The 13,095-nt window shown below is 42.1% G+C and overlaps 1 protein-coding gene across 1 annotated transcript; it reads left to right on the top strand.

Moving 5' to 3' along the window:
- The first annotated feature begins 7,701 nt into the window (after window positions 1–7,701).
- Window positions 7,702–10,672, top strand: LOC117759330 (putative uncharacterized protein DDB_G0290521). Its single transcript, XM_034581395.1, has 5 exons — window positions 7,702–7,859; window positions 9,549–9,827; window positions 9,912–10,007; window positions 10,110–10,391; window positions 10,506–10,672. The coding sequence occupies exons 1-5, from the start codon at window positions 7,787–7,789 to the stop codon at window positions 10,670–10,672; spliced, it is 897 nt and encodes a 298-aa protein (XP_034437286.1). The 5' UTR covers window positions 7,702–7,786.
- Window positions 10,673–13,095: the final 2,423 nt, after the last annotated feature.

The following is a 13,095-nucleotide window of genomic DNA, read 5'->3' as shown; positions in this document are numbered from 1 at the left end:
TAAGAAGTAGAATCATGTAAATATTCAATTTCGCCTTAATAAAAAATGCTCAACTAAAAGAACAGAAGTAGAAGAAGGCTATAAAAATACATGTATTTTAATTGCATTCTAAAAATAAAGTAAGGATGCTTTCCAATAAATAGTTTATAAATTAGCTTCATACAAAGTGCAGTGTCAGCACCAGTCCCCCAGGGTAGTGTTTGGCAGGTGAGGAGGCTCCGAGCATCTTGGAGAACCTGCCACATTTCTTCTGTGGATTCATTTGTCTCCTCTTGTAACTTAGAGCGACTCCATGATGTGGAGATCGTTGCTCTGTGGGCGTCTCAACCATCTGTTGCAGGACTCCCTGTCGCTGCAGAGGATATATTTGATGAATGAATGATTTACAGACACCTTGTTTGGACTGCATGGTGGATAAGAATCTTTATTGCCTGAAACATGCACAAGGCTGTATAAATCCTCATTTTACTTACATTATTTACACATATAGATCCCCTCACACTCTCAATACTGGTTTAAAGCTCAGTCTGGACCTCCATTAGTGTTTATACACATGCACCGGTCGCTCTCCGGTCGCTCTCTCTGGTTAGATGCTGAACTGCAGTTTGTTGCACTGCTACCTACTGTGTCAAATGATGATAAAATGAAAAGTAATCCACTCTGGTCTTACATCAAACTCTTTCATATCACCAGTGTGCAGCAGTTCAACTCTGCTCAGTTGTGTGTAAAGCCTCGTCTGTTTGGGGGGGGGGGGGGGGGGGTTCACATCAGCCCTGCCAGATGTTTTTTCCTTAAACTGAGATCACAGTAATGCAATTAGAGTTAACATCATACTTTTTTTTAAATCTACATCACGCATCTCTGCTCATTGACTTAATAAAACTTTCCGTTCTACATCAGACTCTATGTTGTAAGTTTTGACATTTCACTTATTTTAGTTTTTTAACTCAGGTTTCAGTCCCTTTATATAAACACAGACTACACGTTTACCAGGAGATAACAGCTGGACAAAGATGGTCATGCATTTAAATCATTACTTTTAATTAATGGGATTGTTTTTCCCAACGTGTGTGGGGGGGTCTTCTCTGAATACTGCAGCATGCACATAGGTGTGAATATGTGAGCCTCAAAGATTTAGCGGAATAGATGATGGATGGTTGGATGATTTCTTTTTGCCACGTGTTACTTAAAGCAATCTCATACCTTTAAATGATGTAAATTAACGAGCCCCTGTTCCCCCCTTTTTTTCTCCTAAATCAACCTTGATATTGAGCCCAAGCAATCGAATATGTGCAGTAAACAGACTATTTAATATGTCTGTTGTCATATAAACATTTACGGCATTTGAAAATTTGCATATTGATTTTATTGATGGTTGCAAAGTATAACGCGTGTTCCCTCATGTAGAGAACAACCCTGTGAATTGAATGATTCAGCAGAATAGCTGCCACCTGCACTTTGTGTTCCCTCCCTTTGCTTTCATCCAATACGGGTCAAACAGGGACAGACAAAGACAGCTTATACGGTCAAGTTTGACTTGGTGGTTTTACAAGCCACGACAATAATGTTATCTTCAATGCTAACTCCACAACTTTAAATATGTTTATTATTGTCCATACTGTGATGATCCATGCTTCCCAGATTTCAATTCACTGTGTGGTGAGTCACCAATAATCACCTGGATACCGACTTCACACAAAGACACTGTGATGTGGTTACGGAAAACAAAGGCGGCAGGGGAGAAGAGCTTTAATTAATATTTTTATGGAAAAACTCATCTTGTTTGGCTGATGTGCGCTCAATTGCTTTGAGGGACTTTACCGGGAATTGATGACGATTGCTCCGTGCAGGGCAGCCACTCCTCCTAACAACTTTTGCTTTGTTCCCTGTTGAGAAGACTCCAGGTCCCAAAAGGTTGTATGAGAAACGGAAAATGATGCTGTGAGTAATGTGTTTCGGTCGATCTACAGTCTGGCAGATGTCACCGAGGGTCTACCTCTCGTCAGAGGCCTCATCAGAGATGAGCGAGTGAGTTGTGTAACAGTGAAGTGTCATTAAACCCTGCAAACTGCACCAGTGGCACAAACACAGGCTGGGTGTGTGGGAAATTGGTTGAAACAGCTCAATCTTTGATATTATTACAGTATCTATACGATTATATCTATATGGGCAGATGTATGGACTGCATACGGATTCATACAGTTCAACTTTAATCTTCTTTTCAGTCATTTAATCAGTGACAGACTCTAGGGATGGTGGTGCCAGTCGGTCAGTCGGTCAGTCCACCACTTTGGAATTGACTTCAATATTGTATGTCACCAATTATCTAATGGATTGATTTGCAATTAAAACTACAGATATAAATGGTCCCATGAGGATGAACCCATATAACTTTAATTAATTAAGTAATTACATCCAGCAGCAGGTTAAAGGTTCATTTATATTTCAAAATCAATCGAATGAATAAGTGCAAAAATGTGGCGCACACAGCCAATTCTGAGACAATGAGGCTGATGACTTTTGAGGATTCCCTTACTCACTTGTATTATCTGGGGCTTTCATTAAGTAAACATTTCATCCAGAGTGAAATATCAAATGTAATAAAATGTAGTAAAGTTTTAAATAGAACCCGGTAAATGTAAATCTGAATACAGGATATAAAAGACATGCAAACAAACGAATAATGAAGCATTTCAGAGTGAACATGATGTCTCATAGTCATCATCTACTCTCATATTTGTAATTTGATCAACAAGGAAAAGAACATTTCAATCAATGTGGAATTACAGAATTACTGTCATTTAAATATGACAAGATTAAGGTATTTTTGAAGCTCCCAGTGGTAAAACCACTGCAGAACACTTGGACTAGATTATTTATACATGAATCAAAGTGAAACCATGATCGGCAAGTAATGCAAAAATATTTATCGCACATTATTATTACATCGTCCATATAAACTTGTTTGTGTTCATGGGAACAGTTAATACAGACATAAGGTTACGTGTCTATTCGTGGATTTGAAACAAATGCAAATCAGCCCATCCTGGATATAATAGTTCCTTAAACCCTTGAGGCATAATTCACCTACAAACGAAAAAGGAGTGGCACCTTTTGAATCGAGCTGCCTGCCATGTTTTGCCATGTCAAGTATTGTCAGTGGTGTAAATAAATCCAGCCGAGCCAGATTTGGGATGAAGACGTCAGCGTATTGGGCTCCTGCCTAACTTCAGCAGTTAGCAACATGGAGACACAAACATTGGGTGTGTCCCAAAAGTGGTTTTCCAGGTGGCGAAGAGCGCAGGAAGTCATAGTGCGTGTTAACAAAATCTAATGAACTTGGCACTCACTATTCAAATTAAAGACACTTAGTCAAGTACTCCACTTTCGAACATTTGAAAAACTGGCACGGACCAAAACATATGTTGCTTAATCCGCACCACTTATTTACCTTTGACTGTGAATTGAACGATTCAGCAGAATAGCTGCTACCTGCACGCTTCGTGTTCCCTCGCTTCGCCTTCATCCAATATGGGTCAAACAGGGAGAGAGGTTCAAATGCCATTCAGCTAGAATAAACACAAATACAGCTTTAAAGCAACTTTGACTTAGTGGTGACGGTTTGCAAGCCGCAGCAATAGTGTTATTTCCAATGTTAACTCGTTAACTTTAAACAAGTCTATTATTGTCCGTGCTATGATTAGTTAAGGAACACTTAAATTCAGTTTATTCGTATTTGGCAGGATTTTATACCCATTGTCCAACATATTTTAATTCAGCTCTATCATTGTGCAATTTCTACTATGAAGTTTCAGTTGTACAAAAGAAATGAAAACATAGAATCAGATTAAATAGTGTACTAGCACTTTCATTTACCACCCAAAATCACATTCACCCATTCGCACACTTTATGCTGTGCTTATTTTCCTTCAAAGCTGTTAGGGGAAATTTGGGGCTTCAGTATCCTGAAAGGACACTTTGGAATCCAGACTGGAGCAGCCGGAGATCGAACCACTGACCTTCTGGTTGGTGGACGACCCGCTCCCTCAGCCTCAGCCGACCATAATGGAACTCATGGAGACCATCCCTAAGAGTGTATTCTGGATGCAACAAGGTGAACAATGTAGCATCAACCTTCCATACTTCCATTGAATGTAATCTTTCCATTCCAGTTTTCTTGCCTCCATATTTGAGTTAATAAATCTCCCTTTACATCTCATTGAGGTCAACATGGGACGGTAGTAAAGCAACGTGATTTCCTCCCCAGATCTTTCTTTGAGGTAAGAGGCAGGAACAAGCTCTGCTGTCTCTGTCGTGCCTCTGTGAGCCTGACGGACTGAAGTGGATATTTGTCCGCGGTAGTTTTCTCTTGGTTATTCTTGGTGGTAATAAGAATAGCTCAGTTATCTGGGGATTTCAGGGACAGCAACAATGGTGGCTGCTGTGAAACATGAGATAAGAGCGGAGCAGAGGGAGGGAGTCTGCACAGGCGGCTAATTGACCTGCACATGCCCGGCACATCTACCTCCAAAGACCTTGTGTTCTGCTGCTTTGCAAAAGTTTGTCCATTCACACGTTTGATTATACATGAACACAGAGAAAACCACCGTGAGTTTGAAAATGTGGTAGTCCTGAGGTGTGTGTGTGTGTGTGTGTGCGGGGCCACGCTCGAGTGTGTGTTGGGTCTTTTACTTTTGAACCACTTGAGAGAAAAGATGAACATCAAAGATTTTTACTCGTACATTTGGAAATCGTCCAGCAGTGCTCATGTTCAGGCCGTGCTTTTTGAAATTCAGGCTATTTCACTTTTCAAGATTTAAACGCACTGGAATATTTTTTGAAGAAAAAGCCCTGCACCAGCGGGGGCCCGATGTTCAGGGCTCCATATCAAGGCTCGCTGCTGAAAAATGTAAAACACTCAACCAAAGAGAAGTGCTGCTCTGAGTCCAAATATCTCAGAAAATGTAAAAGCAACAGCTCAACTCGAAATGAGAATCCTGTCATCACTGATTCACCCTCATGTTAGTTGAAAAGCCATTGAAGTTTTGCAGGATGATGAAACTCTTCGCCAGTTAAAGCCTCCACAGTTACTCATAAGCCTTTTCCCCCAGAACACTGACGTTATGTGTCTGCACGAAAAGTCCACAACAAATTCCACATAAAGCTGCTTTAACCCAACTATTCAAGAGGCATTAGAGCTCAGTGACAAACAGTGACATGTTCGTCTGATTGCGTTTTAAGATAAACGTGTTTTATTCGCAATGTCAAGGAGAATTACGACACTACCCACAATCCTCAGGTGTAATAGCGACATCTCTGATTGGTGCAGCTCATGGAAATGTTTACCACGACCATGAAAATCACCTTGACTGATCGGATCGTTCAGCTAGGTTAGTATACCACACACTATATGAAAGGCTGTATAAATACATACAAAACTACAATATATTGCAACTGTATATTAGAAACAAGGTAAAATAAACAGATAAGTGTGCTGGAAGTCGTTGGAGAGGGATCAGTTGCAATGGTTTTTTTACTTTTTTAGTTTCCAAACTTCCAGAGAACGTAATCTTTACACTTCAGTAGAAAATAATTTTCTCCTGGAATCAGAGCCATTCTGAAAGTGGCCTCTATCATGCTCTATGTACTCTGTGGGATGAAGATCATTTGGATAATTTACCTTTTTGACATATGTTTAGATAATTCTCATAAAAAACGTCATTGACTTCCTCACATTTAGCCTCAGAGGATTCAAACTCTCCCACACTCTGATGTACAGCCCTCCTCCGTCACCCACAGACAACTGCGCACTGACAGCATTTTGAATCTTGACTCACAAGTCTAGCCGGTGCAAGCCGACTGCTGCACGCAAGTTTTGAAGTCAGTCCAGTTACTCACCCTAGCTAAAGAAATTGTATTGTAACGAGTCTCTTTCAAGGTGTGGCGTTCAAGTCTGGACGAGCGCTCACCCACACACGCTGAGTAATTAATGATGAGTGTCGTAAGGCCATGAAACGTGCCAGGAAGCCCGGGGCCAAACTTCTGCGGTGACGCATCCATTTTCGTCAGATACCAGCATATCACAACAGTCATTATATGCTGCACACTGCCTGAGGCAAGTTGATACTGAGTCCAAAACTGCGTATTCCGAAATGTCGAAACGAGACCACAAGTGAAGATTCTTGGTTGGTTCGAATCCCCCGGCTGGCGGGAGATAGAATCCGGAAGGAAGTGCTAATGAGAGGGGGCGTGTTGTTTCATGTGTCTCCAGAGCCGCTCATGATTTATCATCTCTACCTGAGCTGCGTTCTGAGGAGTTTGCTGTCGGGGAAACAGATTCCGCATCTCTCTGAAAGCTGTTTCCAACTGTGCACAGAGAACTTTCTCTTTTTGTTGTTGTTGTTAATAATTAAGTTGGAGCTTTATCACACAGCTTTGTGGTCGTCCCTGACGGTCTGTGGTGTGTGTTTGTGGTGGAGGTCTCTAACCTGTCTGTCGCGACATGAAGATCGGAATGCTCTTTCCAGCAAAGATGGCAATAATAAGCTTTCATGTTTCATTGTTTATTGCAGCTTGTACCTATAATACTTAAATTATAATTAGTTTTATATATTAATCTAACTAAAAAGCTACAAACTACAGAGAAATTGTTCTTTGTGTGTCTGGAATCAGCTCATGACTAGGTTGGGAGGAAGAGAAAAAAGATTCCTGATGATATGAATTACTTTTCAGGTTCTAAACACTTCTTTCTTTTGGTTAAACATTCTTCAATAAGAAAATGATGTTACCAAAACTGAAATAGATTATTGTTCTTTTGTCTTGAAATGTTCCTGCTATTTTAAAACTGCACATGCCTGTTTGTTGATCACAGCAATAACTCTGGCAGTTTTCATCTAAACGTGATTAAACCTGACACGTTGGTCGGCGGTAAAGGTCGGGACCTGGTGTTATTGATTTATTTCTTCAAATCCATCAAAAGGTCAAGGTCACAGCATGGGATCAAAGTTAAAGGTCAATGCTAATGCATGGGAAATACACTGAAAGCACATACACACAACTGAAATGGTCTTTAATGAGCCACAGATGTATTATTATTATATCTACTCGTGTTTTTCAATAATAATCTGCGACTTAACATGTGAGTGATACTATGGGAAAGTATGTAAAACTACAGATGCAGCATCTCTCTGACTTCCTACTTCCTCGGAAATTCCGAGATAAATCTTAATAAAAAATAAATAAATAAATAAAACTTAGAACTTTCTTTTTTTTCAAGTGAATGCAATACGCTTCCGTACAAACTCAATCTAATAGAAACTGATGTAACCTTTATTTTCTTGCGGTTTCTCCTCTAATGAAATTAGGCAAACTGTATTTGTTGTTGGTATTTTGTTAGTGTCTGGCAGCTCTGGATCACATTATGGTCTTTATAACATTTACAGCCTTGTCTGCTGTATTTGTTATATTTGTGTTACCTGGTAATGAAGAAACTTCCAGAACAACAGATTTTTTTTTACTGTGTATATTTTTTTTGTGTGTCTGACGGGAGAAGGAGGAAAGAAGCGTGAGAAAGTGTCAGAGGGAGAGGGAGAGGGTGTGTTCCCAGGTGCGCCGGCCCTCCTGTGTGTATGCTTTGTGCTGCCAGCTATTGTTGTACTGATGCAACACCTCCCTGCTGCTGTCTATAAAAGGGAAATGCATGATTCACCTGTTTCAAATCGGTTCAGCTAAACAGTTCCGACCTGTGAACTAATAACGTCAGTCCTTAGCTCCTTCACTTTCTGGAATGAAGATGAAAAGTGTTCTTGTTGGACTTTTTCTTGGACTTCTTGCTGTTGTCCAGATGACACCAGTTCCTAGTAAGTTGAAATACCTTTTCCTTTCTTATTCTATTGGTTTTTAAAAAAGTTTATCTCTTTTAAAAGCTTAAACCAACACTTTCTTTTTCTCTTTGCAACTGTATGAGAATCAATTTATCAGCCATGGGATTGTTACCTTTGAGAATCAAACTTTAAAAATCAAGGTCCAACTCCTACGTCGTCACTCTCACTGATGGTCAATGAAACTCCGGACTCTCGTCTGTATCTCAGGACTCGCGAGGCCGCACTCACGGGCAATGAAGGCTGAAAACTACAGAAGTTATTCTGTGCAGACCCCTGAAATTTCAATAATTCCCACAGTGTCCCTTTCGCCACCTCGTGAGTCAGCGCTTTCGCTGCCGCCACCTCAGATGCTCCTTGTGTTCCACGTCTGACTCTCTCTGTGAGAATAGGATTTCATAGTCGCTGCACAGGTTTCACTCGCACCTGCAGATTACACACAGACGCCTTTGTGAAATGTTCCGAGCTGCTCCAGGAGGTGCATTAATGCGTACGGCTTGAATGAGGTGAAACCAAAGATCGGCAGAGAGCTGTTACACCAGTCTTGGCGAATGGTAACTTCATAGTGTTCACTGGAGCAGAACATGATGAGGGCAGAAATGGAAAATGGAGAAGTGTGATTTGATTCTTATTGGTTTTTCCTTTAGTTTTTTAATTAACATCTTTTTTCTAGCGACTGAGATTTCACAAGGCTCTTTAAGGTCAGTGAGACAGATCGGTTCTTCAAGTGAACGTAACAATGTAGTTTTTGTATTATAAATGAAATTCAAGCATTGGGAAAAAAAATATTAATTAAAATAAATTAATACTTTTTCACTATCCTCTAATCTTTGCTTTTGGGGGAAATGTTATAATTTTACCTCCTTGGGCCTCAGATATTAATTCAAATGAAATATTTTCAGACGTTAAATTGAAAAATCTTTCATTTGTTGCTCATAGACACTTTTTTTGTAGGTGGAAACATGACAAATAGTTGGAAACCACTGATTTTCTTTGGTGTTTTAAATATAAAATATGACTCTGAAATATAACTAGTGGCAACATCTATACATATAATGAATTAAAATTAAAATATTTCGTTCTGAAATGTAGAAAAGTATAGAAAGTACAGCATAAAATGAAAATATAGTATTGTCCCTCACTGATTATGTAAATAAGCTATAACCTCACCGCTATTAAACTGGTATTATACAGGCAGCTAAAAAAACATTAAAATGCATGAGAGAAGAATGAATATTTATATTCGTCATGTGATCAAATCCGTGGCCTGATTCCTCCTCTTGCTTCTTCGTCTTTCTGTGACATGACACTATGTCAGTGGCTTCAGTCCAACTCACACAGAACGGAGCGCTGGTGGTTTACTCTGCTGTGCGAGGTGCGTCAGCGCTGTGTGGTTTGTTCTCAGCCAAACGGATGCTTTGATGAGCCGGCCTCTCTTTTGTCAACCCACTCACTGATGATTAGTCGACGATGTTAATCATTACCGTTTCTCACCACACCCGCAGCACAAGTTTATACAAGAATATGGGGCGAAGCACATAAGCCCACATAAGACAACTTTGTAACACTTCAAAAAAAGCTCGGTAACTTTCCTCCCCATTCATGTCAGGGCCGGTTGGTAAACACTTCACGTGACCTGTGGGTTTTTCCATCTCTGTTTTGTCTCAGCTGTGACCCAGATCCCGGCCAAAGCTGAGGAGGACGTTTTCCGAGAGGCGGTGACCGACGGGTTCCTCGTCAACCACCTCTTCACAACTGAATCGCCCGAAACGAAAGCCACTGTCCACGCGTCCCAGCAGCCGCCCTCTGACCCCAAAGAGGCAGTGATCGAGGAGCCCAGCGAGGCAGTGACCGAGGAGCCCAGCGAGGAGCTCAGCCTGGAGCCCAGCCAGGAGCCCAGCCAGGAGCCCAGCGAAGCAGTGACTGAGGAGCCCAGCGAGGAGCCCAGCCAGGAGCCCAGCGTGGAGCCCAGCGTGGAGCCCAGCCAGGAGCCCAGCGCGGAGCCCAGCCAGGAGCCCAGCGAAGCAGTGACCGAGGAGCCCAGCGAGGAGCCCAGCGAGGAGCCCAGCGAGGAGCCCAGCGAGGAGCCCAGCCAGGAGCCCAGCGAGGAGCCCAGCGAGGAGCCCAGCGAGGAGTCCACGACCGCCGTGTTCATCCAGCATGGAGGTGACCACAATACAACCACAACAGACTCATCTACCACTCACAGCTCTCCATCTGGCTCTACGCCCTCATCAGTGCCAAATGACGCCAAACCGTCAACCACCACCACCACCCACACCTCGGCCGCCCAGACCACTGACCCCGCTGTCTCCAGCTTCCTGAGCACTCTGAGTTCAGACTCGGGGTCTGGAGACGGAGAGGAGTCCGACCAGGACGCCACCACGAGCTCTAGCACGACCCCTGTGTCCAACACAGACAGTAGCACTGCAGCATCGACCTCCACGGCTGCTTTTATCCATCGAGGACTGTTTGGAGACGGTGAAGGATCAGGCTCAGGATTGACAGAAGGTACGTCAGAGAGGAGTTTTTTCGAAAAATAGTTTCACCTCCAATCACCATCATGTCGTCTTAATTCTTTGCCTATGAAGATTTTAAGCCTGTGTTTTTAATGTTCCTTCACAGAAACCAGCACCGCACCATCGACCTCCACGGCTATTCTCTTCCAATACGAAACTACACAACAGCTCACAGACACTGAAGTGTCAGGATTGGTACCCATGGAGGATTCTTCAAACTTATCAGCCATGGAAGACAGAGCAGGTAATGTCCTCTATCCCCAACAGTTCTGACCTGAAATCACTATTATACTGTCTTGATTGTTTCCTATGGAAGATGTTAAGAGTGTTTGTCCTCCTTTAGGTATTAAACTACCCATTATTGTAGATGGCAATTCTCCATCGCAGCAGGGGGCAGTGAGCAGTACACCAGGTGAGTCCAGGACAAAAATCAAATTTAATGAACCAGCTTTGGACACGATAGCATCTTGGCATGAAACTAATCAACCCATTCTCTGCCATATCTCCAGGTTGGATCATCATCCTTGGTTTTGTCGTCGGTGTTGCAATGCTGGTAATGCTGTGTGTCGCCATCGCTACCAGAGACAAGTAAGACTCGAAAATCAGAAAGAAAAGAAAACTATTTCTGACTTTTTTTGAGCGTGGAATTAAATCCCCGTTTCTTCCTCAACGTGCAGGTGGAATGGACCTCGCCAGGTGTCCAAGCCAGAGACCAAGGCTGATTCCTCAAACCAGCCGAGGGAACAAGAGATGGAGACGTTCCTGCGCAGCGAGCCCAAGGAGAACGGGAAGTCAGAGTACACAGTCATCCCTCTGGAGGAACTTCCAGAGAGTTATTCGTCACACTGACAAGCAAGAGAACGAGAGAGAGAGAGAGAGAGAGAGAGAGAGAGAGACCCTCGGGGGGCTTGGGACTCATCACAGAACCACGCGACTGTTTTTGTAACAGACAGATTTGACCAGAGGAAAAAAAACTGTTTGAGCAGAGGACGTCTGTGGACGGCCACAGCGTCGAGCCCGTTCTGAGCAATAATCCTGATCTGGTTTTTCCTGCTGACTTTCAACAACTCCTCGCCACACCCTGCCTTTGAATCTACAGCAACACTTTGGTTGATTTATTTATTTCCATTTCAACTCTGGCATTATCTGTAACAAACCAAATCGGTCTGGGGTGAGATGCACATATGCCCTTTATTTCAAAAAACGACTAAAGAAAAGTCAGCGCTTCATTTCCTTTTGTGTCCTTGTAAATACTTAATAACAACAGTTTTTAAATCTCTGTTGTGAGAAAATGATTGTTTTTGTCAGTGCCTTCTTTCTAATGTAACTTAAATCACTTTGTATAATATTATTAAAGACTGTGATGTGGATTGTAAATAAAGCAGCTTTTTTCCCCACGTTCGCTATGTAAGCTCTAAAGAACTCAGCCCACCAACCAATTAGCTTCTCTTCACAACCTACGCATGACTTCAGCTCTTCTAACGTGCACTTGATGAGCGTTCACGTAACCGCATCGCGTCACTGGAGAAATAAACACAGCAGCGGCTCATTCAATAAACGTTTATTTGTTCCCATTAATATTTACACACACACAGGTATTAAAGCATGTACACGTTTCCAGTCCGTCAGCCTGAGAAATGTTTCTGTGCTCTGCTGTAGCTCATGTAGAACAAGTGCGGTCAATCTGGCATTAGCATGTAGTCAGTCAACGTCAGAAAGAAGTCGTGCATTACAATGAAAGTCCGACACTAGGAGAGGTGTTGAAAACGTTCTGGGACCAATATGTGCATAGAAACAAAGAGAAAAAGATAGAAAACACAACTTTTATTTCCTAAAGATTGTACAACTGTACCTGTTTCATAGAAAACAGTAAACACACTCGGCCAGCTGACTAACAGCATATTCTTATCTAGGAAAAGGACCAATGGAATCAATGGAAAATTGGTGTAATTGATTTACGATTGTTTTTCTTTTCTCCAGATTTTCCAGGTAGGTGATGATTGAGCTTCGAGGTCAACGACATGCAGACAAAGTGTAGTTGCCAGCACCAATATTATCATGCACACAACACTGCATAACCTTAAAATACTACATCTGCAGTGAATCAATAGCAATACAAAGTTGTCAAGAGACAGATTTCCTCTGTGACAACCGTTGGGAGCTCAGTCGTTTCTCTTAAAGCAACAACATGCAACTTTTTCTCCTTAAAAATCACAGCTTCAAAAGGAGTTTGATGGTTCACTGACTTGGAAAAGGGAGAATGTTTCCTTGCTCTATGTAACTTTGGGTAAGATAGCCTGTGACGTCTGGAGTCTCGGACCTGGAGTCGATTAAAACGTTTCCATTCCCACTGCAGACAACAGCCAGATGTTAGCAGGTGTTGGTGGGTTTGGAAAAAGGGCGATAGTCGAAGCTTAAATTGTCAAAATCACGTCCAGCCCATTTTAAAGAGTAATAAAGAACTGTAGATCAGTTAAAAAGACTTAGAAGTCATTAAAAAACAGAGTTTATCTCCAATATTCAGCAGGAAACTTTTAAAATATGAAGAATTCTGAACAGAGTTTGGTGGATTTGTTACAGCGGCAGGAAGCCGGGGATCGTGGGTAATCTCCAGCGTTCCGTTGTGTTTCAGCTCAATGAGCGGGACGACGCAGTCACAGCTCCACTCAACACATTGATAGATTTAGATTTTTCTC

Source organism: Hippoglossus hippoglossus, chromosome 3 (genome assembly GCF_009819705.1).
Source record: "Hippoglossus hippoglossus isolate fHipHip1 chromosome 3, fHipHip1.pri, whole genome shotgun sequence".
NCBI classification, from domain to species: domain Eukaryota; kingdom Metazoa; phylum Chordata; class Actinopteri; order Pleuronectiformes; family Pleuronectidae; genus Hippoglossus; species Hippoglossus hippoglossus.
Note: the sequence above shows the minus strand (reverse complement) of the source record. Positions and strands in the feature narration are given on the sequence as shown.

Bases quoted from the DNA above. Each gene is read 5' to 3' on its own strand.
- LOC117759330 (XM_034581395.1), top strand. From the start codon at position 7,787: ATGAAGATGAAAAGTGTTCTTGTTGGACTTTTTCTTGGACTTCTTGCT. The intron at 9,828-9,911 runs GCCAGGAGCCCA...GCGAAGCAGTGA, and splicing joins GGAGCCCAGCGAGGAGCCCA to CCGAGGAGCCCAGCGAGGAG. The intron at 10,008-10,109 runs GCGAGGAGTCCA...CTGGCTCTACGC, and splicing joins GGAGCCCAGCGAGGAGCCCA to CCTCATCAGTGCCAAATGAC.